The 25,407-nt window shown below is 37.9% G+C and overlaps 2 protein-coding genes across 2 annotated transcripts in view; both read right to left on the reverse strand.

Moving 5' to 3' along the window:
* The window catches only part of znf469 (zinc finger protein 469), a 226,993-nt gene extending 217,864 nt beyond the window's left edge, over positions 1 to 9,129 (reverse strand). Inside the window, exon 1 of the mRNA XM_023349913.1 lies at positions 8,991 to 9,129. The gene's annotated coding sequence lies outside the window, so the exon portion shown is untranslated. The remainder of the gene's footprint in view (positions 1 to 8,990) is intronic.
* A 3,561-nt stretch (positions 9,130 to 12,690) lies between these two features.
* The window catches only part of banp (BTG3 associated nuclear protein), a 39,415-nt gene continuing 26,698 nt past the window's right edge, over positions 12,691 to 25,407 (reverse strand). Inside the window, exons 12-13 of the mRNA XM_014469966.2 lie at positions 20,054 to 20,194; positions 12,691 to 14,156 (exon numbers count right to left, since the gene is read on the reverse strand). Of these exons, the coding sequence (XP_014325452.1) occupies positions 14,040 to 14,156; positions 20,054 to 20,194 (258 nt within the window). The 3' untranslated portion in view covers positions 12,691 to 14,039. The remainder of the gene's footprint in view (positions 14,157 to 20,053; positions 20,195 to 25,407) is intronic.

Here is a 25,407-nt window from a genome sequence, read left to right on the forward strand (position 1 = left end):
GAATGCTGTCTTTATGCACACGACAACATCATGGTAGCAATTAAGCACAGCAGAGTTTATCACTGCAACATAACATCGCCACATGACCTCTTGTACTGTAATCAGCGCTGTATATTCAACTTATTTCCCAAATATACAATTTTAATCAAATGCATTCTCTTTTGATGCAGATATACAAAAAGACTCTGCAGTCATTATGCACATCAGCTTGGCTGCAGCACAAATCTGACTCATGCTATTATTTTTTTTGCCTTTGAAGCAAACTGACGGACTCTGATTTGGAGTTGTGTTCTCACATGTAATTTCTCAATGGGCCCTACAAGAGCCAGTGCCAGCTCCACTCACTTCAGCACGTTACTCATCAGTGACAACACGGCTTTTGGGCGTTTCCTGATCTTATCCATCACTATCAAATTGCAGTGAAGCTTTGCCATGCCAAGACACAGCTGCGTACAACAACGCTTTCTTAATTTTTTAGGCTGAGTACTGCTGAGCTGAGCGATGCTTTCTTGCAATGAAGAGCCTCGGCACTGATTCCAGACACATTCATCAGAGCTGGAAGGCAGTAAAACTCAATGACTCCCCTCTCTCGCTCCCCCACATCATCCTGCAAACAAAACTCTTAACAACTTTGCATTTAAGAGCAGATGGAACAATCTGAACCAACAGTAAAATAAAAAAATGGTGTATGTTCTGAGTTTTTAGAGCTTAGAAAATGTAGTCCTAGTTTGCCATTGACCAATAAATCTTCCCCCTGCACCCCTATAGACATTAGGTGGTATTGCACACATTTAAAAAATGAATTACACCTGACAGTTATTAGTCCCTCAAATATGACTTACATCAGCATTAGAATTGCACAAGAGAGGAAACATCAAGAGTAACAATTTCCTTAGGAGCCAAAGAGTCACACTAAGAAGGTGTGAGGATTGGATGATAGTATTATTGCAGTGCACTTTCACCCGTAGACATGACTTCAGCAGGACACAGCTACTGTTTTTTTCCTACAGTGTTGTTTCTTCAAGAGTTGCTATTTTTAAAATTTTGCTGTGTTTTATTAATGAGATTAAAAGGAAATCTGATTCTGACACAACATTTAATGTAGAAAATTCAAACTGTCTGCTACAATGCTTTTGTATTTACACAGTTTTTTTTTTAAACTATTTTGGGGTGCTGTGGTGATGCAGGGGTAAAGAACAATCCACTTATGAAGGCCTCAGTTCTCGATGCAGCTGCCATCAGGCCAGGTTTGTGTCCCGGCCTAAGGACCTTTTACCACCTGTGTTCCCCTCTCTCATTAACCACTTTCTTATCTCACCATTCTCAAATAAAGGCCACTAGAGCCAATAAAACTTTTTTTTTCTTTTAATATATTATTTCAGACTTCCAGACTTAAATCTATCAATCTGTGACAAGACTGGACAACTGATGTTCACAGAAGGTCTCTACACAGTCTGACTGAAAAGCTAATTTGTTAAGAACAATTGACAATAAGTTTAGTCTCTAAATGTGCAAAGATGGTACAAACAAATTCCAAAACACTTGCAGCTGATTCATTACATAATCTCCAAAATACACAACATTTTGTGGCTGAAACATGATCAAATTTAGAAAGACTTTAGGGGAAACCTGCTTAGGAATTGCTTTGGAGAACATAAAAAGGTAGACATGCAGCTGCTTTCCATAAATCTAATGGGACAAACTAAATACAAAGATCTGACTCCACCAACCAGTGAGCCCCAAAATACCAGTCAGTTCAGAGTACCAAAAGATTTTCAGATGCCTTGACAACTGGGACTAGTCAGAGTTGTTTCGACAGCAAACACATGAAGCTATGAGTGACTAATACAAGTTGTTCTATTTTGCTGATGAGGTACAGATTTGTTTGTCAATTCCTATTGCAACAATGCTTCTATCCTGCCTTACTCAACTGTTGTATGGGTGGAGACATTTTTATTTTATTAACATTAAACAAAAAACAGAACTGTATTTGGAGAACTTAATCCCCTAAATCAGTAACCCCCAACCCTGGCCCTCAGGGTCCACTGTCCTGCATTTTTACGTTGTTTCCCCACTCTGGCACAGCTGATTCAAATGATTGCATGTCTCCATTTTTTAACTCAGTATTCCTCTGGAGAACAACTGTCTGGAACACAAAAAGCCAGAAAACAAGACCAATTCTTCCTCTAACAGTAACCATCCCAGACTCAAAAGTGTTTTCTTTGTTCGTTTTAATCCAAAAAATAGAAAATCTTGTAGATACCCCCAACATGAACCTTTAAAACTCCATCATATTCACAGAGGGTTGAGTATTTGTTGTCTAGATCTCTTCATGTCTCTCTCTGATACTAGAGAGCCATGAGAGACAACTAGCTGATGATTTGGAGGTCAATGAACTGAAGGAAAAGTAGAACAACAACATGAGTCTATTGTATTGATACATGAAGAAGGTATGACCTGTTTTCATAGACTGCTTAAAATTGAGTGAAAGAAAAGAAGCTGGGGACCAACATCCACGTGAAAATGATCGGGATGTGGAGTTTGATATAGTCAAATGCTTTGAGGAATGTAAGACTACCACATAGACTGGCCAGAATTTGTATGAGCAAGGGATTAGATATCTGAGAGGAGTTCTGCAGGGCACTGTAGTCCCACCATTTCATCCCACACCCCTTATACTCCTCAGACTTCTGAGCCAACTTTTGAGTCTTCTCATCTGCAAACACTCCGATGACTCAGCGGTTGAGGGAAGTTCAAGTGGTGGATGGGGTAGGAACACAGTCACCTCATTTAATGAATGTAAACAGGAAGAGAAAAATAAGCTGAATACCACTGTATTTCCGTATGTGGAGTACATGCGGAGATCTTGGAGGACAACAGATTCCTAGATACTCACCTGGACAACAGATCTTGATAATACTGAAGCTGTTAACATGAAGGGAAACAGCTCACTTTATTTCTGGAGAAGGTTTTGTTCTTCTCTGCCAAATAAAATTTTGAAAGCTACAATCTGTCTTCCTTTATCTGCTTTTGCAACTCAACTCACAATGAAAAATAAAAGCCACAATCTTCAAGAATAATAAAGCACTTAATCTCAAGACAAACACTTATTAGGCAAGTTTTTAAACAACACATAAAAACCCAACCATTTCAACCTCACACTCACTCAGCAACGTCATCAGATAGTAGCATAGCAGATTTGTATCTTAATTATTAGAAAATAAGTTTTAAATACTTTATAGAAAATGGAAAAATGTGTTAATAAATTAAGAAGATACTCATAGTGATTTATTACTGGTTGCAACAAGAGTATGCATCTTTCAAACATCTGTCAGTTGTTTTGCAAGCATCTGTCATCTGTCTGGCCATAGGCTGCACTTTGGCTAAATTGGAAAACAAAACATCTGTTACTGCGTCTCTTTTTCACAATACTTTCATCTAATAATTTCACACAATCTGAATCTATCACAATTCTCTCTTTTAGATGAGATCCCCTCAATTACCTGAGAAGTCACTATGATGTCAGAAAAAAAAAGACCTTCAACTCCTTTCATGGCTTGACTCAGGTAACAGAGTCAGCTTCTTAGCTCTTTTAAGAGTGACTCCTCAAAAACTTGTTTCCAAAAGTGACAGTAGGATTAATATGGTTTGTATAGTAGATCTGTCTAGGACAGTCAGTAACTTATTATACAGAAAGTCATTTTGCTATCAGTCAAGCCAAATACAAATTAGTCGAAAGCTGCAGGATAGTTTGAAATTAAGATAGCTAATAATTGTTTTTTTATGTAAATACAGACTTTTTGGACAAAAACATTTCTTGTACAATTTGTGGCCTTTTGTTGTGGAACTGTGACATTTTCTAAAATTCACGATTGTATTTCCTCCTTCTTCAGTTTTACAACCAGAATGTCAACCAATAGGCTTTATAAAAGGCAATTCATGAAAGTCAAAGATAACAATAAATAATATCTTTCCTCATTAAAAGTTACACAATAAAATGATAAGTTTCTTTTGTATCCTTGTCTGTTTGTGCAGTCGACCGTGCAGCGTCCTGTGCCCATTTTTAAAGTGAAATCAACAAAATAAAAGCAATTTTAGGCTACAAGATGTCTGTTTTTTTGACAGGTTTAACAGGAGCGCAAAAGCTGGTTTGGCGTCCGTCATGGCAGAGTTCTGAAAAACTTGACGTAACATGCAAAGGGTCTGTACCAGTCGATGTTTTTCATGTGCAATGGCTTTTTTTTGGTAACCTGCAGGTCTAATTAACTGCTTAACACACAGGAGGTTGACAAGCTGGGGATCAAATGCAAAAACTAGTCCAAGTACAGAAGGACCTGACCTGTGCAGAGAAGTTATACTAGATTGTACTGGATAATTTTGGCCTGTCGCCATTTATTCCACTTTAACAAAACAATTCTGATGAACAAAAAAACTAAGTTAACTTCCAAAATTATAATGATACTAACATGTGCCAAGTAAAAATTTTGTTTTGCTTTAGCACTGGGAAAATGGGATATTTAAAGAAAATATGGGATATTAACTTTACAAAAACTGGATGTTTATCCAAACTGTCAAAAATACAAAATCAAAGCCAGTTAGAGGTGTCCAAGAGACCAACGGCAATATTAAAGACATTTCTGGATAAAACTGATCGATCTTCTGCAAAATAATCTACTGTATTCTCCATTTGTGTAGACTATGTTTGGCTCCACATTAATATTTCCTATAAGAATCTGTCATGATTTGATGAAACTAGATTTTTTAAAAATACAAGAAAAAACCAGATCATCAGCAAAACATATTACCACTAAGTACTGTATATTGTTGGCACTGTCATGATCTTAGGTTACTTTTCTTCAGATGGAACCAGGGTTTTCTTTATTATTTTTGTCCATTTATTTATTTATTTATTTATTTATTTTTCTTACACAATGCTGATAAAATTATGAACATTTCCAAATTCAAGTCTATGTTGACCCAAAACCTTGAAGTCTGCTAGAATGTTAAAGACATTATTTTTGTAATGGCCTAATCAGAGTCCAAAACTGAACCTAATGGAAAAAAAATTGTAGGGTCACCTGAGGTTCTCAACATCTTATGGATTCTAAAAAACACCGTATTCACAAATCAAGTAAAGATGTCTATAGGTCAGTTGCATTGTTGTACTTAAACAAATTGAGGATAAATTGTAATCTATAAAAAAAAAACCTAAGTTAGAAAAAATTAAACGCATTAATGGTATAATAATGCAATTTCAGCCTCTCAAAAATCAATAATTGTTAATTTTGTGAAAAAACAACAAATAACAATGGAACTGAAATATATTTTAAATATCCTAAGAAGCAAGCAACCAAAACCAAAAGTGAAACAGATTATGAAGTCTCTATAAACAAAACTGGCCTTTAAAAGATATTAATCATACGTATGAAAATGTGACCCTCTCAGCAGTTTATACAGTTTTTTCTCACACAGGGTGACACTGAAGTGGTGCTGATGGGTTGATTTGTGAAAATACCCGGAGATGGTGGGATGCGGTGTCAGATACTGGTGTTTAACAGCTTCAGAAATTTCCAATCCTTATTTTTCTTGGGTTGACCTCCTGGTACGGCTGGACCGGAGCAAAACACGCTCCGAGATATGAGCCATTTATGGCTCCAGACATAGCCTTGTACCACATGCCACATCTGGCATGATCATATTTTGGAACCATAACAAAGATAAGAGGAGGTAAATCAAACACAGCTTCTCTCTGAATACTTATACTTCAAAATGAAAAGCATGTTTCCTTTCATCACGTGAGAGCTTGCTGGCGTTAACAAACAAGCAATCGTTCTCCCATGGAATTAAGAGTTGGACTGTGTCCAGACTGGACGACCTTGCAAAGTCCCTAACGTCTCTGCAAACAAAGCACTATTCTGCCTTGTTAAAACTCACAAAGTGTGAACTAAAACATACAGCGAGATGCAGTCATTTCCTCCTCCAACTTATCATGGCCTCTGAAGGAGAAGTTACATTTTTCCTCTGATCCTATGCAAGATATCATGGTAATTTCTTTCTCAGAGACCTGACATCTAGAGAAATACGTTTCCAGTACAGTGGCTGCAAATTAAGCTTTCCATTAATTGTGAAGCAGCAAAAACACAGCATGAAATTCTCATGGAGACTTTTGGTTTGATAGGTCCCTCTTTATATCTACATTAATTAAATGTAATCTGGAGACTCAAAGTACATTAACATTACAGACATCAGTGAACAAATTCCTCGAATATGAAAAAATCAGCTATTAAAATGATGTTTGAGGCAATTTGTCTCACGAACCAAGAACAATGTCCCAGTCAACTGTAACATGATTTACTTCAAACCACCCACTCATACTGCTGTCATATCACAAATACCCACCCACTGTTGAAGCTAACAGCCAGCCTTTGTTTGAACGCACTTTAAATGTTAACTGAAATGAAATTTATATTCTTTTTACTGAATATAAAAAGTTCTCTTCCTAAAAACTAGCTTCCAATAATATGCCCCTCGAGACATCACATCCTGAGTATGAAAACTCAGAGTTTTATGTCCATATGGACTTTTCTTTTATTCCTCTATCAAAGACATTCAGTGATAATGGTGTAACAGTATATAAAGTTTACAGCATACCTTTCTGTATGTAATTTACTTATTGTAAAAATTAAAGAGTCCGTATTATGTAAACGAGGCTTTTTATGCATTATGTCATGTTACAGTGTTATTCCCTCATCAAAAACATACCTGGTGTGATGCCTTGATTCTTTCATACATGTTTGAGAAATCCTCTGATCTCCCACGGCAACCATTCAGATGTGCCAAACACCTGGGAGGACCTAGCACCGCCTCCGATGGCAAAGCTCCTCCTCAGAGCTGCCATTTCCAAACTTCCGAGCCACACAGATCAGCCCTTCCCCACGACTTCCCCGCTCAGCTTCTTCAGATTAGCCAGCAGCAATTAGCAAACACTTGGCAGAACTGCACATCTGCCTGGCAAATTATACAAGCTACGTCTCAGTGAAATACTTGTAAAAACATTGTAAAAGGGTTAAAAGAGGAGCTATGTGATGACTTCCTGAAGGCGGAGTTTCAGAAAGAGCATAAGTTTTTAAAAAGACAGAGGCCCAAGGCTGTAGTGTATGTAATATACTGTATTTTGCATAAGACTTTTATGTTGAAGGTTCATAGGAAGTTGTGTCAGTTCATCTGCCCTTTGATTAGTCTATCATTAAACAAGTTGAAAAGATAAAACAAAAATGAAAACACAAATTATACAACAAAGCTAAGCTTAACAGACAAATTTGGACATTCTGAAGATTACAAGATTATATCTCGCCAAAAAGCAACTTAAAATAAAATTTGTTGTCAGGAAGCTTGAGAGGACTACTCACTGTTGCCTTCCACGTATAGTGAAGACAAAAACATATTTAAAAAGTATCAATTTCAAAGTCCAAACTATAGCAATATTTAAAACTTAGTGCATTTCCAATTTTCTTTCACTGCCTTTGACTTTCATCTGCCTGAAAGATGCTGCGTTTCATAGACAAATCAAAAAGCCTGAAAGCTGTAATTAGCATCAACACCAAATACAGATACATCTAAAAAAAAAAAAAAGGAATATTATGAAAAACTGATGTTTTCATCCCTCATTTCAGAAAGTGAATCTCATATTACATAAATTAATTTCACATATCAGGAAATATTTTAAACCGTTATTTCTTGTAATTTTGATGATTATGGCTTACAGATAATGTAAACCTGCAGTTCAGTTTCTCAGAAAATTAGAATATTGTAAAAATGTTAGATATTGGGAAGTTATGGCATCACACTCTAATCAGCTAATTAACTAAAACCACTGCAAAAGTATCCTAAACCTCTGGTCGCTCCGCCTGGGAGAGTAGGCTACACAATCATGGGAAAGACTGCGGACATGACAGAAGTCATAAACACCCTTCACAAGAAGGGTAAGCCACAAATGATCATTGCTAAAGAAACTGGTTGTTCACAGAATTCTGTATCCAAGCATATTCTCAGAAAGTAGAGTGGAAGGAAAAAGTGTAGTAGAAAAAGGTGCAGCAGGAGCATGGTTAGCTGAATCGTTAACAGGATTGTGAAGCAAAATCCGTTGAAAAATTTGGTGGCACTTGACAAGGAGTGCACTGAGAGTGGACTTGGAACATATACATTTACAAAGGATGAATTTCTCTGCTCAGCATCTTACCAGGTTTCTTGGTTGTATAAAAATTATTGTAAATCTAAATGTGCCACAGGTATGAATAATTTCAGAAGTGTTGATTATTTTTTAACACCAATTACAAGGGAAAGACAGTTCTGAAGAAAAATACTGTTGCCCTACATTGTGTTTACCAATACCAGATGACAGATTTGACTCTTATGCCTTTTGTGAGGTGACTAACCCAAATACACACAAAGCAGAATTGGCAGTTTTTCTTCATGGGTTCTTTAGCAAATGTTGTGTTTACGTAAATAACTGTTGGAATCCAAACTTGATCACCTAGCTGTGCATTTGTCAGTGAAAAAAGAAAAATCCGACTGAAAGGCATCTTTAAAATCTCATTGTTTATGTTCAATTAATAAATTAGTGTAAAAACAAATAAATAAACAAACTAACGCATACATACATACATAGGCAGGTAGGCGTGGCCTTACTAAACCTACTGCATGTTTATCTTAACTTGCCCTGGGCAGGCTGCACCTGCTCCTTGCATGACTTTTGTATTTTGACGTGCAGTGACGTCAAGTGTAACATAAAACGCAATGACACACTGGAAATCTGCACCAAATGTAAACAGCATACAGATAGCAGCTGGAAAGCTAATCGGGAGTCATCTCTCCCTGCAAGAAAGAGTTACCTCCTCATCCCATCACGTGAGGAGGTTCAAATCCAGGACACGAAGTTCAACAAATCATTCAGCAAGACAGAAAAAACGCACAACTTATATTAAACTTACCGCAGACGATAAAATCTCGCAAATGCAAAAAAATCCGAGCTGCCAAGTTTACAGTTTGTTTTGGAAAAAGGGGCTCTCGTTGACCGGGAAGGGTTTTGTAGCGGCTGTCTGGACGTCTGTAACCCACTTCTCGCACACATCTGCTCCCCAAAAAGCCGAAGGAGTTCCTCCCATCCAGGCTGCTTCAGCTGGACTCCATACTCCCTCCTCTGACTTTTACTGCTTCTCACAGGGCGAGGGATTCCCTGCGCTGTCTGAGTGAATTATCATCCGTGTCTTTGAAGCTTCAATTAAAGCACGCTTTTACAGGAAAAGCACTCTTAACTCTGAGGATAGTTGCCAGGTGTCACGGTCACCAGCGTGCGCGTCCGCCTAAAAAGCCCCGTGTCCGCCATAATTCACGGTTACTAATGAGTGCAAGAACACCCCTGTGAGTTTATCTAAATGCGGATCATTCATGGCAGGATATGGATTACATTTAGATTAAAAGCACCACAATGTGATGGGAAAACATTACATGAAGAAAAGAAATATACTGACTCAAATAGTGAAGTATCCTGTACTGCAGGAGTGTCCAATTGTAGTGCTCAAGAGCAACTGTCCTGCAGGTTTGGACCTGAATCAAATGAAAGTCTTATTGTCTCGTCTGACAGGTATAAATTATTTTTGCTTAAATAGGTTTAGTCAAAGTAATCAAACATCATGCTGATCGGGAGGAGGGCGCTCTTTTAGCCCAAGCTCTCAGTCTTTCATTCAAAACCATTTCTTGACACATTCTTCATGATCATCTTGGCCCTCTTACTTGTACTACACCTCTCTGGCTTAGTGCAACTTCAATATTTCAAATCACTGTGTGGATCACCTGCCAAATGAAAACATAAAATATCAGTGTCTAACTCAGTTTTGCATGTGCACTTCTTTTTGACTATTTCTTCACCCAGTAGTGCTGTTATTCACATACTGGCTTGTTATCCCAATAGTTATTCCAACTCTCCTTTGCTTCGTTGAAGCCACATTGATGCATCATCTCTTATTTCCAGAACTCAGCTGCCTGCATTTTTACATCCATCCATAAACAACTGAACTGACTCCCACTCTCGTACTGAAGTCTCTCATCGGTTCCAAAGTCCTCTATGATATTGTTCCTTCATATATGTTCCAACTGGAAATGCATTTTGAAACAGGCATTGAGCTATCAGGTGCTACCTGCAAAAGATGGCTATCTCCCACGCTCACTCAAGATCCAATTAGACCGATTTTCAGTTGTATGACCACTTCTATGGTCAGGCCCTCGCATCCCTGCATTGATTGTCAGTTGTGATGTGTAATGCATGTTTATTGCCAGAGCAGTTGCTGTGAGGTCAAGCTAGTCAGAAGGTAGACAGCGATGTATAAACGTACTAAAAAGAAAAGAATGTGCAGCTACAACAAATAATTGGAAGAAAAACACACATAGGTTTAACCTGTCACCAATGACAACCATAAAACAGAAATCCCTTTTCTGTTTTATGGTGTGGGGGAGAATGATTTAATGAAGCATAAAAATGATAAATGAGAACTTTGTGAATCAGCTTAGAAGAGAAAATTCTGAGATTAAAACTGCATTTGTGCAAATGTTTTTTTTTTTTTCTCTACGTTATTTTATTTAAACAAATGTATCTTTTAATATATCTTGTTTTGTTTTACCAAAAATATGGACATTCTGATTTTTTAAATCATTTTTTAATGTGCTATATTTTAGAGGGAACTTTTAACGCCCTGAGGGAACGGGTGTTAAAAATAATTGGTTTGGGCGTGCCGTGGTGGCGTAGTGGTTAGAGCGACCCATATTTGGAGGCCTTGAGTCCTCGACGTGGCCGTCGCGGGTTCAACTCCCGGACCCGACAATATTTGCCGCATGTCTTCCCTCCTCTCCTTCCCAGTTTCCTGTCAGCCTACTGTCATTTAAGGGACACTAGAGCCCACAAAAGACCCCCTGGAGGGGTAAAAAAAAAAAAAAAAAATTGGTTTCTCATGTCCACCACTGTATTTTATGCACAAGATATTATGCAAACAGTGCTACTTGAATAATGTGAAATTAGATGAGAGCTATAATTAACCTTGTCTTTCTTCCGGTGTTCTGCAACTTTTAGATGTGCCTCTGCTGCACCACACCTGAATAGAATAATTAGGTCATTAGCCAGGCTCTGGAAAACTGATCTACACAAGGAGGAGGTAATTCAGCCATTTCATTCCAGTGTTTTGTACCTGAGGCACATCTAACAACTGCAGGACAGCGGCCCTCGAGGACTCTATTTTGACATTTTGCCTTTGGGGTCCTGTAGCAGTATTTATTGTTTTAGGTAATTTATTTTATTTTTATTTTAATCATCTAAAAATATAAAAAATATATATTTCTATAAATTTTTGTGTTAGACAAACTTAGTTTGTTTATTGTGCATCTGACACAGTAGTATCTCCTTCTTCTCTTTTACAGAGAAAATGTTGGCAATTGCCTTGCTGATAATGAGGGTCCTCAGTCTGGACACTTGGTGAATAATGATGCCGCAGTTCTTTGTGTTGTCGTTCATTCAGGTGTGCAGTTTCTCTTCTATTATAGTTCTTACAGAGAAATCTGAATCATCGGCAGGTCAAAGGTTTATAGAATCCTGGACTGCAAATGGGTCAAAAAACTCTGATAGTTAAATCCCTAGCTCCAACCTTTCACTCTGCTCACCTGTCCTGAATATGTTTAGGATTTTCTGTCGGTCTGGTTTGGGCTCTCAAGACTCAATCCCACAATTCATCGACTGTTTCTCCAAAGCCAAGTCATACAACTGGCTTCCATTGACTCACATGCTTTCTTTCATTTTATTACATACTATGTTTCAGTTGGAAGTTTACTTTAAAATTTACTTTAAGGTAGCCGTTTTTCTTTTTTGTTTAAATCCAACATTCTGTGTGAATTATTTTTGTAATTCGACTGTAATGGATTTACCAGTGGTCCTGGGGAGGGTGGTCTGCACAAGAAAAAAAAAAAAAAAAAGACTACTTTTTCTGACATTAAAGAAAAATAGAATTTAGATGTATTTTTTCTTAATCCAGTAAATATGGTCACTCACGTCTGCATATCCTGTGGTACCTCATCTGACGCCGTTAAAAGCTTGAGCAAGACTAGACATGCAGTTGAAGTCACGTAAAAGGGAGCAGTATGCATGTTGCATGAGGAAGGAAAGGATAACCTGCCTAGTCTCGTTCCATCACTCTGCTCCCTCTTCTCCAAAATACTTCATCTTTCCATCCATCACTCATTCTTGTTTTCTGCATGTTCTCTTAGAGGCAGCCAAGCAGAGGGCCTTTTACCATAGTAACCAGTCGTGCTCCTGGACTCGGCCAAGGGTTGTAAAAGTGAAGAGTCGTGTCTCTTCCTTTCCAAGAACAAGATTTAATGGAGAACTTTCTGGCAAGGCTACAACATTTCAACTCAGCTACGGCAAGGCATACCCCATGGACCATCCTATGAAATATTAGCCCGGCTTTGCATACAATTTTAAAAGGGGAGTAAATGGACTTTAACAGGACTTCCAAAGGGGGGAGAGAGGTGAAAACACAAGTTCAGTGGGAGTGGAAAAAAAACAAAGTAGATGCAGTGAAGAAAGCTTTTAAAGGGAGTGAGAGACAGCTACACCAGACTCAAAGGAAACAAAAGAAAGCAGCCAAGACCAAGGATGTTGTTTTATCAAGTTCATTTTGTCGCCTGGTTCACATCCTCAATCCAAAATACACCATTACATCACACTGAGCATGGGAAACGTGCTCACAGCAACACATCCAGTCTTGAAGTGTCTCTCTTATCTCTGCCCTCTCTGAATTATGTATGTGATGTATGTATACATCATTAGGGAAAATTCTCTCAAATACAACACATCCTCTATGTTTATACAAAACTGTAGCAGAAATGCATTTCTAGGAATGTAATTATAGTTCATAAACAATAACAAGAGAAGCATTAATTACACGCTGAACAAAAATTGTGCTGAGCTTATTTTGCTGCATTCTTTTTGTGTCAGGACTCTTAAAAGTACAGTAGCCTATTCTTATGGTAACTGAAGCCAAAATGATTCATGTATACTTCAAAAACAGGATAAATTAGCTCAACATGTAACCTCAACAACCTCAAACCGAAACGATCAACTCAGGGAGACTTCAATTGTCTTTCCACAGTGGACGTAATAGATCCCACATAAGGCAAATAGATGGTAATTGAGATGATAAAGACCCAAAAAAATAAAATAAAAGCACTTTTTTTATGGTGGCCACAAACATGTTTTATTCGCAAAAGTGGATCTGTCATACAGACAAAACTGAGACAAATAAACAACTTTAGGGTTTCCGTGGATGTCAACAAGCTTTATGTCCTGTCTACCCCAGTACTGTCTCTTCTATTTATGGTTTTCTCTAAAATTAAAGCTTCTCAAATTTTACATGGTGTAACAATTATATAAATAACACAAGGAAAACAAAAATCTAAGACTGTGGAGATATGAAAACAAATCAGACAAAGCCAAGAAAGGTTCAGCTCACATCTGGGAGACATAGTGTGGACTGAATTGTTGTGAAGGACAAGCGATTTCATACAAACAAGAGTAGCTGTCCTTATCTACATCCACCTTTCCATTGGCGTACACTGGGGCAAGTAAGGATAAGCAAAGCCAAATATTAATTATATGAGATTTTTCTAAAGCTGATGAAATAACAGCATACTGAACCCCCTCCATGTCCCGACAGTAGTCCAGGTCCTTCTGGTTATAAAAGTGCAACAATGACCACTGTTGATCTGGGAGTGTAACGACTTCTTAAAAATATCATCTCATTGTATACCAATTGGTGTAAAAAAAAAAAAAAATCCAGCAGTTTGCAAAGAAAAAAAAAAGGAATAATTCTTTCTCTCTGTTTCATCAGTGACCTTAAGAAACTTTCTAGCTTGATTGCTTGTCAGACTTTTCCACAGAGACACACTGGGCCATGCTGCATGGCAGAGTTCAGGTCTGCAATGTATCAAATGAGATCTCAGGTGGCCACAGAGCTGACAATCTGGACAACCTCGCCATTGTCTCCATGGATGGCACCCTGGATGGCTTCTTTCACCTCCATCTCAGCCTGCAAAGCCGGTGCCAGTTCAGCAGCCTGTGAAACAGAGGGAGAAAAACAGAAAGAGGAAGTGTCGTTGATGAGGAAAACATTGAGATGCTGCAGTTAAAATATTATTTATGTAGCATACTGCTCTGAATCAAAGCTGATTCCAAATAAAGACCAAGATCACAGTTAATCAAAAAAGAAAAAAGCTCTACAAAGCTGGAAACCACTGCTGGATGCACAGACCTTAAGGCTCAGGAGCACCTTAGAAAACAATTGTCAGTCAACAAGGTTTGTTGTGTGTGCTGTGTCTCATGTTACACAAAAATGTAACACGAAAATGAATTAGGCAACATCGAAGTAAAACGTGCATATGTAATTATGTGGAGAAACTTTCAGCATTTTCTGGAAATGAGCTCATCTCAGATGAGCACAAAGAATGTTGGTGTGGTAAACACATGTTCTGTCGTCAAACGAGACCATGTGTCAGATTTTATTTAGTGAAAAAAAACGTTTTTAAGAGTTTTTAAGTGCCAACGATGGAAAAACGTTTTTGTCGGCACAAAATACAAAAGACAGCTCTAGCGAAAAATTAGGGATGGATTTTTATAATCAAGGTTTAAAAGAAAAACGACACCCTCAGTCAAATGTAAGATTTCCTCCTAAGATCCGAGGCATAATAAAAATAAGAAGATTGGCTCAACACAACTGCAGATGAACAACAACAGAAACACGGCATTGCCAGAGGTATTCGATCATCTGCCTTCATACACATGACTTGGGTGACGTCCCGTTTCTAATCCACTGGGTTCAGTCCGATGTTAGGCCCACCCAATGCCAATATAACAGCTTCAGCTCATCTGGAAAGGCAGTTTCAATGTTTATGAGAAGTTGTGGCCATTCTTCTTCAGGTTTGAAGTCTGCTTAGCAATAGCTTCCACTCTTTTACATTACCACAAACAGCCAAGTGTGAAATATTTAATAGGGAGGAACTTATTGTACAAATGGCATCCCATCACTGTATTGTGGAGAACTGAGTAGGCTCCTGAGAGCAACTCATTCTGCACTTTCATTTTTTCCATAAGACCTATTTTCAGTATCAGCAGTAAAATGAAATCATAGATAGAAATCAAATCAGATGAAGTACAGAAAAGGAAGAAGCTATTTAAAAGGAAAAAGTTTATTTCAAGAGATAACAGGAAGGCTGAACAGAATATAGTGACTTTGCTCTGGTTTGATCATTTAAAGCTTTCAGGATCTTGTAGAAAATGCTGGATATGTTAACTTTTTGGAAATCTCATATTTAAGGTGAACATCGACGTTCTCAGGAGTGCACACAAAGTTTAACATTAACCATGCTGATTATGAACATAAGAAGTTCTTTACAGTTTGAAATGAGAACTATATTCATTCTGTTCTTCCTTAACATATCAACACTAAAGTTGAAAATATTTAAAATATTACTCTGAAATATTTATTTTTGAATGTTTTAGTTCCTTCTTACAGAAAAATTCTGAAAAGCCTAAATTAATATTGTCTGGTGAAAAAAAAGAGCATTGGAACTTTGATTAGTGCGTCTATTTCAGACCGAGTAATGTCTGGTGATCTTGTATTTATTTTTTAAATCAAGGTTCATGACTCAGTCCTAGATGATGACCATGTCGAGTGACTCACTCCTTCCTTGAACTAATGCCAAACGTTTCCTCAAAGACACCTGCAGCATAAAATCCTTCCTCCAGCCCAGCATGTTGTCGCTACACAACAGCTATGACTCGAACCCAGCTGCACCAAAGCAAAACACAAAGTACTGTGACTCAGGACTCCAAAAGTTCATATTTGAAGAACATATGTTATCCTTAGCAATGAAATTATGATTATTGTGTGTGTACTACATATGTTTACAACACCCTCAACATGTGTTAACTGTTTTGTGTGATATGTTTATTACCACAAGCAATTTAATATAAAGTGCCTTCATATATTTGCATCTACAGTGACTGGTTGAAAATTGAGTGATGTGAATGTGCTTGGCTGGTGTCAATCTCCAGAAGACAGATACGTGTTTCTAATTAGAAAGAGGGGCTTATTTTTCAGGATTTCAAAACCTTCTTAAAGTTCTAGTTCTTCCCGCAGTCAAGCTGATAATAAACCATGAGGCAGAAACTAGCCAGACAAAATCCCTAGATTGCAGAAAAAGCCTCTGGACTGCAGACAATATCTCTCCGGTAAGCTCCTTTTTCATCTATGTAATGGAAACAATTAAATAAAAAGAAAGGAAAATGCAGAGTCAAACACATCAGAGTGAGTAATTTTTCAGTGAGTTGAATAAGTGCAATCACATGTCTGGAAACTGATGTGAGCTTGTCTCTTGATTTAACAGTACTCTAAAGAGTGAACTAAGGAACAATGCTAACCTTTCTCTGAACTTTAACCCACAATGAGGATACCGTAAGATACCAAAACCCAGCTGTGAGAACAACATGCCCGGTACCAGGTAGGCAGATCCATCTATTGTTAAAAACATTAGAACATTCAGCTGACTCGTTTACTATTTGTTTATTAAGTCCGTCCAAAGATTAAATCAACTTGCCCAAATGGGTGGATTTTCATAACAATCGTTACAGCTCTGGGTCTGATTCCAGTGAGGTTACATTTTGTTTGGTCAGTGAACACTTTACAATCAAGTGTTGAACATTATCAGACACATGGCCTTACTGAGCCCCATTTGTACTGAAACACACTGATGAATGATCAGTGCATTTCAATTCAGATCTGCACCCAGTCCCACATAAGAAAAATACATTTCTTTTTATGCAAACAAGCTGCTTGATTTGAGAATGTGCCAAACTTCATGAAGCAGAGATGGTGGAACACAGTACATAGTCTGTGATCACTCCACAGAGCCTTGCAAAAGCATTCACACCTTTCATCTTAGTACAACCACAAACTTCTGTGAATTTAATTAGGATTTTGTGTGATAGACCAACATAACATAGTATATAATTGTGAAGTGGAAGAAAAAAAGATCTTCTTCTTTGGAAATCTTGAAAGCATGGCGTTCTTTTCCTTTCAGCCCCTTTTGAGTCATTCCTTTGCAATTACAGCTGTATGTCATTTGGAGTTTGTCTGTGCTAGCTTTACCAGCCACGGACTGAAGTCTTTGTCTCTTCTTCTTTACAAAGAAGCTCAAGCTTAGTTAAATTTCACGGATAGCATCTGTGGAGATTTTTTTTTTTTAGATTTGCCAAAAATTCTTAAGTAGATTTAGGTCTGGACTTTGACTGGACTGTTCCAACGCATGAACTTGCTTTGATCTAAACTATTCTGTTGTAGCTCTGGCTGTACTGTTTAGGTTGTTGTCCTGGTCAAAAGGTGAATCTCTACCCAAATATGAATTATTAGATAGCCAGAGCTGTAGGTTTTCTTTTGGGAGTGTCCTGCATTTAGCTCCAACAATCTTTCAACTCTGACCAGCTTCCCTGTCATTACAGAATGTTGCTTCCAACACCATGTTTTATCACAGGAATGGTGTGTTCAGTGAGTTTGGGAGCGTCAATCATTTGCAAAATAAAGCTTGTCACCAAAAAAGATCAATTTTGGTCTCATTTGATCAAACTACCTTCTTCCATGTTTGCTGCCCACTATGGGGCTTAAGGCACACAGCCAGAAAAACTTTTTAATTTGGCTTTCAATGACAATGACCATCTTCTTAACACACCTAAATAGAGGCCAGATTTGCACAGCTAATAATTGTCCGATTCAAAAAGTCTCCAAACTGAGCTGTGGTCTTCTCCACTTCCTAAAGATCTTCCAATGAGCTCTTGGTTGATTGTCCGATTGGTTTGCCCAGCCTGTCAGTATAGTTCTGAGATTAGCCATTTGTACCCTAAGAGTCATTTTTACAATTTGTTCTCGATTGCTGAGTGTTGCTAGAAAAATCATTGAAGAGTTGACCACAACTGATGTGTGTTCACGCTCCCCCCCCGGATTCCCATATGAATGCCCACAATAGACAGGAAAAGACCGTAATGGAGACGCTCACAACTGGGGTAGAACCGAACCGCACATTAACTGGTTAGAGTGCGACTTGCCAGTGGAGAAGTGCCTTAATGGTCTCTAACAAAGCTCTGAGGCATTCATAGAACAACTAAATTTATACTGTGGTTTAAAATGCATTACACACTGGTAGACTTTATTTCTTAATTGGGTGACTTCTTAAGGCAATCCTTTCCTCCCACATTTATTATGTGGCAGTCACTTAAAGGCATCTAAATGACTGTTAAATAAAAACAAAAATTAAAAAAGTGCTATTCCACCTTGTGTTGGTTTATCACATAAAAATCTAATAAAAGTAAATTGAAGTTTGTGGTTGCAATGTGACAAAATAGGAAAGGGCTGAAGGAGCCTAAATATTTTTGATGAGAAGACACTTAAAGGATATCAGTAATCTAATCCCAAAAGACACAATCAATTCAGCTGTCTCCCACTCACAAAATCATGGAACAAATTACCTAGTCAACTCTGGACAACAGAAGGACAACAAAAGGGGCTCATATGAACTGGGTGAGGTCCTACATGCGAAATTCCTAATTTGCAAGCATGGCTGGACAACACATTTGGAGTCTGAAGCCTATTTCTTAAAATAAGGTAAATATTATCTGGGAATGCAAGGAGATTCTTATCAGTACCAAAAAGGCCTTTTCAAACAATCATAAATCATCTACAGTTTTTCTTTTGCTTATGTAATGACAAGGCAACAAACAGTTCATTTATTGAAGAACTTGAAGGAAACCATCTGAGCTTACATTTAAAGGGAAAGACACCGCAGCAAGAAGAAAAATGAAACGCAATCCTTGGTATATTTAGAGAAAAGAAAAGAAGAAAGAACAATGGGATTGTGCTGTTGCTTTAAATCTCTTGCAGAGTTTAAATGACCACTTCAAAGGCTAGCCCCCATGCGCCTGAACACTATCCTGATCCAAAATGTGGTTGTTGCTTAATCAGTTCAATCATAGGGGGATTTTGGGCATTTTACTAATTACTACCCTTTTTCTTGTATCACACCATGAGACTCAGTACTTCTTTAAATTTAATTACTGGTTGTCCAACAGTCTGGAAAAACTACATCAGATGGTGAAATTGCCAACTCTAAACTCTCATGCATCAACAACCTTCAAGGTGTGATTCCTGCAGCTGCTTATATTATAACAATCTAACAGTTGGGAAGAGCTTTAGAGCTTTCTACTCAACTAAAGCTGTGAAGGTTACGCAGAATGTGTGTGCCTAGCGTGGTGACACTTTAAATTATGACTTTTCTGAGTCTTCTTTTGTCAGTCGTTTTGTTAACAATTGCTTCCTGTCAGCATGTTATTGCAACAACCAACACTAGTTTTTGTGATCCACTGTTCTATTGTGGTCTTGGTCTGGGTTAGAAAAGCAACCCTGACAAGCAAATTGTGCATTCATTTGAATTGGGTTTTGGTGAAGTCCCTAACAGAGAGGTGTATTTACCCTTTTCTTTTACGTCTCTAGATTATGTGAACATGATTTATTTTATTTATTTTTTTAATGAGGAACGAACAAAAGTCTTACTAGCTTTAAAAAGTTCTGATATGTTTAAAGGATGAAAGCTGGACTGGTACCATTTTAGTGCTTTACGACCAGCGACTTTTTCACACCCATTAGGGGTGCAATAACATATCACGCCACAAGAGCTCGTGATATTTAAACACTGCAATATTTCTGCCTGTCATTGTAACTCTGTTTCACAACTGCTATCAAGTTACTGGCAGTATGCAACTTTGTCTGGTGAAGTAAGTTTAGGTTATGAATGAGCCTCAGATACTGCAATATGTACTTAAAGGTCTACAAACTGCAATGCTTCCCTGCAATAAACAAGCTGTGAACATGAACGTAAGAGTCTAAAAGAGTTTGATTTGTTGTTTTACCTGCACAGCCGCTGCGTGATCTGAAACAGGAGCTAGCTGCACGTACTGCACTTGGATGTCAGGTGGGAGGGCGGACCCCTCTACTGCCGTGGCTCCTCCATCGGCTGAAGCAACGGCTATCAACTGAGCTCCACGAAGTACCTAGGGCATTCATCAAGGGGCAGAGAGACATAAGGATCAATTACAGTTCACCATACAGGCCCTTTTGTTTCAGCATCAGAAGTCAGTTTATGCTAATACATAGTAACTGCAAATGTAAGATGGGTACTACAGTGGCATCATTTCTATGATCAACTACGGGTGTGACATGATGAAACCTCCCAGTCAAAGATGGCAACAAAGACACATTAGAGAAAGAAGATTTTAGGATGAGGAATACATGCTGTGCACAGAGATGCATAAAGGACACACAATAATTTAATTTGCTGGAATAACAATCCATTTGGGCTGTGGATGTGTGTGTGGGGAAGGGCAATTAAACCAAAAGAACCATGTCAAAAGATGCTGCTGATCAAAATCAAGATTTGCTGCTTGTTCTTAAAAACAGATTTGCATGATATGTCCAATTATCGAAGGATCTACCCAAGGTATGCTGTCACTGTTTTAGTTGGACTTTATTTGTGCACCATACATTTGTCCTGTAACCTGCAGTATTTTTACTGTATTTGTAGATTATCAGATGTGCAGTGAGACACTTGGAGAAAATGCACTGGTTGTATTTTTCTACAAACATTTCTCTGTGAAGACATGTTAATTTAGATTTAACCACAAAGTAGGAAATGTTCTGAATGCCTTTAATTATGCTTGTTAAAGATTAATCTGAATCAGTCTATGCATCACCAGTTTAAAGTTTTATAAAGTTAGAAAACTGGAAAATTGCCACAAATGGATCAAATCATTTAAAAAACAACAAACATAACCATAATGTTTGCAACAGATTCAGCAACAGAAAACTCACTCCATTTTACCAAATGTATGATGTAGGACAATCCTTTAAAGCAATTATCAAACCTGTCATTGGAAATAATATAACTATAGAATTTTATGCCAGCAAGTACATCAAATGTGACTGTGGTATAATGGTTTATAAAATAACGTTTCCATGAACCACTAAGGTTTTGAGAGTGGGATTGTTTCTACATGGCAGAAATCTTCTTTGGTCTGCACCCCATTCTGGCTGCTGTTTAATCTGCAGTGGTCTGAACTTCTTTGTCTTTATCCACACTGAGGTCATTGAAAGAGTTATAAAATGGAAGTGAGACAATAACAACCAATAAACACTTTGCAAAAATCCTAATTCAAAATATCCTAACCAAGTAACAGGGAATCTGTAGGTTGTTCTGAAGAAGAGTTGCAGCAGCAAACTGCTACCATTAAAATGCACTAAAATAAAAGTCACATTATGTAACGTAAACCTAAAACAGCAACACTGTCTATCCATACCTTAAATTAGACTTGGTAGAGCAAAACCATCAATGTATGACTTCTAAAATATGAAAATGCATAAAAACAATAAGACTGATGCAATTATATCCATTTTGCCCCATTTTCCTCATTCATAGAAACCAGATTATAAGTTTAACTTTATAATCAAGATTGCAGAGGAGAAATTTATTCAATTTAACTAAAGTTTGTATGCTTTAACATGTATTTAGAAAAGAAGAAGTCAAATGACTCTGCAAGAGGGTCTTTATCTCCCCTTGTGTAAAAAACCAGATGCCTGAGTCAGGGTTGTGTAGTTTTGGTGCAATAATTACAGAACAGTGGGTTGTAGCACAGTTTCCTAAAGGCATTTTAGCATCTCTCTGTGTCCTCTGTGTCCTGCTGTCAGTCTTGGCCAGGATTCATTTGCAAGATATTTTTAATCTCAATGGAATTTTCTTGGTGAAATAAATATTAAGTACAAATATAATAAAAAAAACATTGTCCAGGTCTTCTTTTAGGCAGAATCTAACAGTTAAAAAGAGCTGCATTGAGATCAGCATGGTACTGCTGTTAATTTAAAACGCATAAGTTATATGTGACAACAGACACACATATTAACATGCAATCATGCTGTCAACGCAACACACAGAAAGACGGATAGAGAGAAAACTCCAGTCAGCTCGGTCCTGGTGCACAATCACTTTAATTAGCTCGAGGACTGAGAGAACACTGCTAGGCTCTACTGCGGTCCGGAGCCTTGCAACAATAATAGGGATATTTTCTGTTTGAAGTGAAGCCTTCTTGCATGAGCTAAATAAATTGTCTCATTTGTAGTCTTTTAATTTTTAATTTTATGGCCTTAAATTAAACACAAGTCATCTTTAAAAAAATCCCAAGTCTCATAGGTTTCTTGTGCATTTTGTTATGTGGGGTCTCTGTTTGAGGGACTAACCTCGGACATGCTCAGCAGACTATAAAAAGTTAAATATGAATAAGCAAGCCCACAGAAAAACAGCAAACCTCAACTGCACATTATGTTTGTTGCCCTAATCTCTGAGTCCCACACTGTTTCGCAGCCCTCTTGTCCAACTGCTGCTTTGAAGTTCTGAAGTGATGACTGGCCTCAAAGATTCGGTTCGAGTCCACCAGGGTGACGCTTCGCCAGCGTTGCCGCACATTTTGCTGCCTCATCACCAGCCCCAGTCAGCCTGATGGAAGCCATTAGCGTTAGCAGCCCATATGACTCATTGAATCACACCACAAGGACACTTAAAAGAACAGACTGGGTTGGATGCGACTGGGTTAATCTCTGAATGAAGCCGACAGCGATTACATCTGGGTAAAATGAATCGCAGTTTGGTGACCTATAAATCTGAACTATTTGAACCACTACACTGGTGGGTTGGTGTAAACAGTAATCTAACATTTAAGAAATTATTTCACATGTTGAGAAATACTCGCATTTGCTTTCTTGCCAAGAGTTAGAGGAGAGTATCAATCCCTTTTATGTCTGCCAACAGCCGTTTTGCTTTACATTAGCAGAAACAGCTGCAAGCAGACAGTCTCCATTTGCCTCCATGCTTTGACTGTTTTCAACTCAGAAAATATGTATAACTTGTAAAAAGAGATTAATAGTTTTAACAAATTTCCCGGCAATTAAATAAAATCTACTTCAAAAAAATGTGGCTGCAATTATTAAACAGCATTGTGCAAAACCAGCGCAAACAGTGCTCAGTGTGGCAAGTCGCTAGAAGGGTGAGAAACCAGCTGCTCAGGCGTTTGCCATGACAAACATCCACAGAGAAGCATCTTTAGCTTTGCTCTGTCACACTGTTACATTGGGCAACAAAAGCAGCTCGTGCCAAGTTCTCATCTCTTTGTAATCCCTCTGTAGGAGTGTTTCTCAGCAGTCCAAATGGTATATCTAAGAGTACAATTACTGGAGTTTGGGGAGGAGGGATGGGTTGAGAGAGAAGGGGATGCGGTTGAGATTTGAGACTGTAAACACTTGTCTCACTCAATTAGAGTCTCATCCTCCTTTTGAGAGCAGTTTGCATTCTCAGCTGTGAGGAGCAACACACAGAGGTTCAGTGAAGCATTTACAGAGTTGGAACGGCGTGTGAGATCTGTGGAGGGATTGCAAGGGAACTTTTCGGCTTCACTTCCTGTCCCAGAAACTTTCTCTGAGAGAACAACAAGTCTCTACTGTTGGGTGTGAAGTTGCCAAATTTGGCATTAAACTCAGACCAAGATGAAAACAACACAAAGACAGACACAAAATATCTGTGATTAAATACTTTTTGGCCTTCTGAATTAAAAATTGCATTGCTATGACTATATGGTTAAACTGAAGCTCATATAAAAAGAGATAATTAGGTGATTCGGTGAGAGCTAATGATAATTGCTTCTTGCTGCTAATAGGATATAATCATCATTTAGCTCATTAGCACTCATGCGACAACAGAAATAATTACAATGTTGAATCAAAAAGAAAAGGTCTAATGAGCCCACAGTGATCTTGCTGGTAGATGAGGTTTCATTAACAACAAAATGATTAATAGTGAAAAAAATGCACTAAACAACAGGGTAGCAAATGCTACGAGTAGCCTCTCTTTCAGCATAAAAGTTACTTGAGACTGCAGAAGTAGAGAAGCGACTGAACCTACTCAATCCGGTATCAAACCTGATAACGTTTTTCCTTGACTGGGTGTCAGGTTGAGGTCAGCGATCTGGATGCTGTGGTCTTTTGTTGGTGGAGTTTGGGGTGTGGCTGATTTTACTCAGAGTTTAAGTTACTGGTCAAAAAAAAGTTTAATGTCTTAAATTGTGCTTCGCACATGTAATTGACTTTAACTGACAGATAAACAAAAAGTAAGGCATTATTCTGAAGAAGCAGGAAAACATTGAATGGTTTTCAAAATGTTTAACAACTGAAAAATTGCGGTGACTTGTGATCAGATCATTTATTTTGACATCTTTGGTTATGAGCTCCAAATGTATGATCTTTGAAAGCCTCCATGTCATCACTCTAATCTTTAGCTATTTTATTGGATTCTGTATTAGATTTAAGTTTAAGCTCTGACTGGACCACCGTTACAAGAAGCATGCTGACATCATTAAAAGATTACTTTAACCTAAATCTGCTCTGCCAGAGCATCTTGGAAATCCTGACCATTTGCTTAACATTTTATTAAGGCTGAGATTTACTTTCATTGTGACTTAATACCTTCGACCTCAGGCAATGGACTCAGTTTGTGAAAATAAATAGATCTGTCAGCAGATTTTAAATGCTTTGCTGCTGCCCTTTCCAATTAGAGATCAGTTGGTTGGTAATCATTGTTCTGCGAGGCTTAAACGCAGATCAGATTAGCTGGAGTGAATGGAAAATAAACCGCAACAACGGAGAAAAGAGCTCTGAAAAATTAGCATTTAAAATTCTCTGGAGGCATTGTCAGGAGACATAAAGAGGGAGAAAACGAAACTTTTACATATGCTGTAATGCTTTTAATAAGTCCCACAGAAAAGTAGCTAAATACAGCAATACTAATCCAAGGGCAAAAACAAACAAACAAACAAAAAAGAAAAAACTCAGTACAAAAATCAAAGGTACCAGCATGACTCAATGTGGCTGTCTTTAAGGCCTAAAGTACAATTGTCTTCTTTCAGTTGATGTAACCATCGTAACCATAAATAAGAGCTTTTAGAGAACTAAATCATTAGTAAGACTTAATACTCCTTTAAACTCAGCTGTTCAACAACTAAATCCCCTCCTTTTAATTGAGCACGTGTGAATCTGTGGGAGCTCATCCCTTTTTTTAACGTGCTCTGAAACCTGACTCCATACAGATAGGAAAAAAATAAAAAATACTCTCAGAGGTCAAACCACACAAATGTGGTTCCAGAGAAATACCACCTCTTCTTTTAGATCT

The sequence above is a fragment of the Xiphophorus maculatus genome, chromosome 2, assembly GCF_002775205.1.
Source record: "Xiphophorus maculatus strain JP 163 A chromosome 2, X_maculatus-5.0-male, whole genome shotgun sequence".
NCBI lineage: Eukaryota > Metazoa > Chordata > Actinopteri > Cyprinodontiformes > Poeciliidae > Xiphophorus > Xiphophorus maculatus.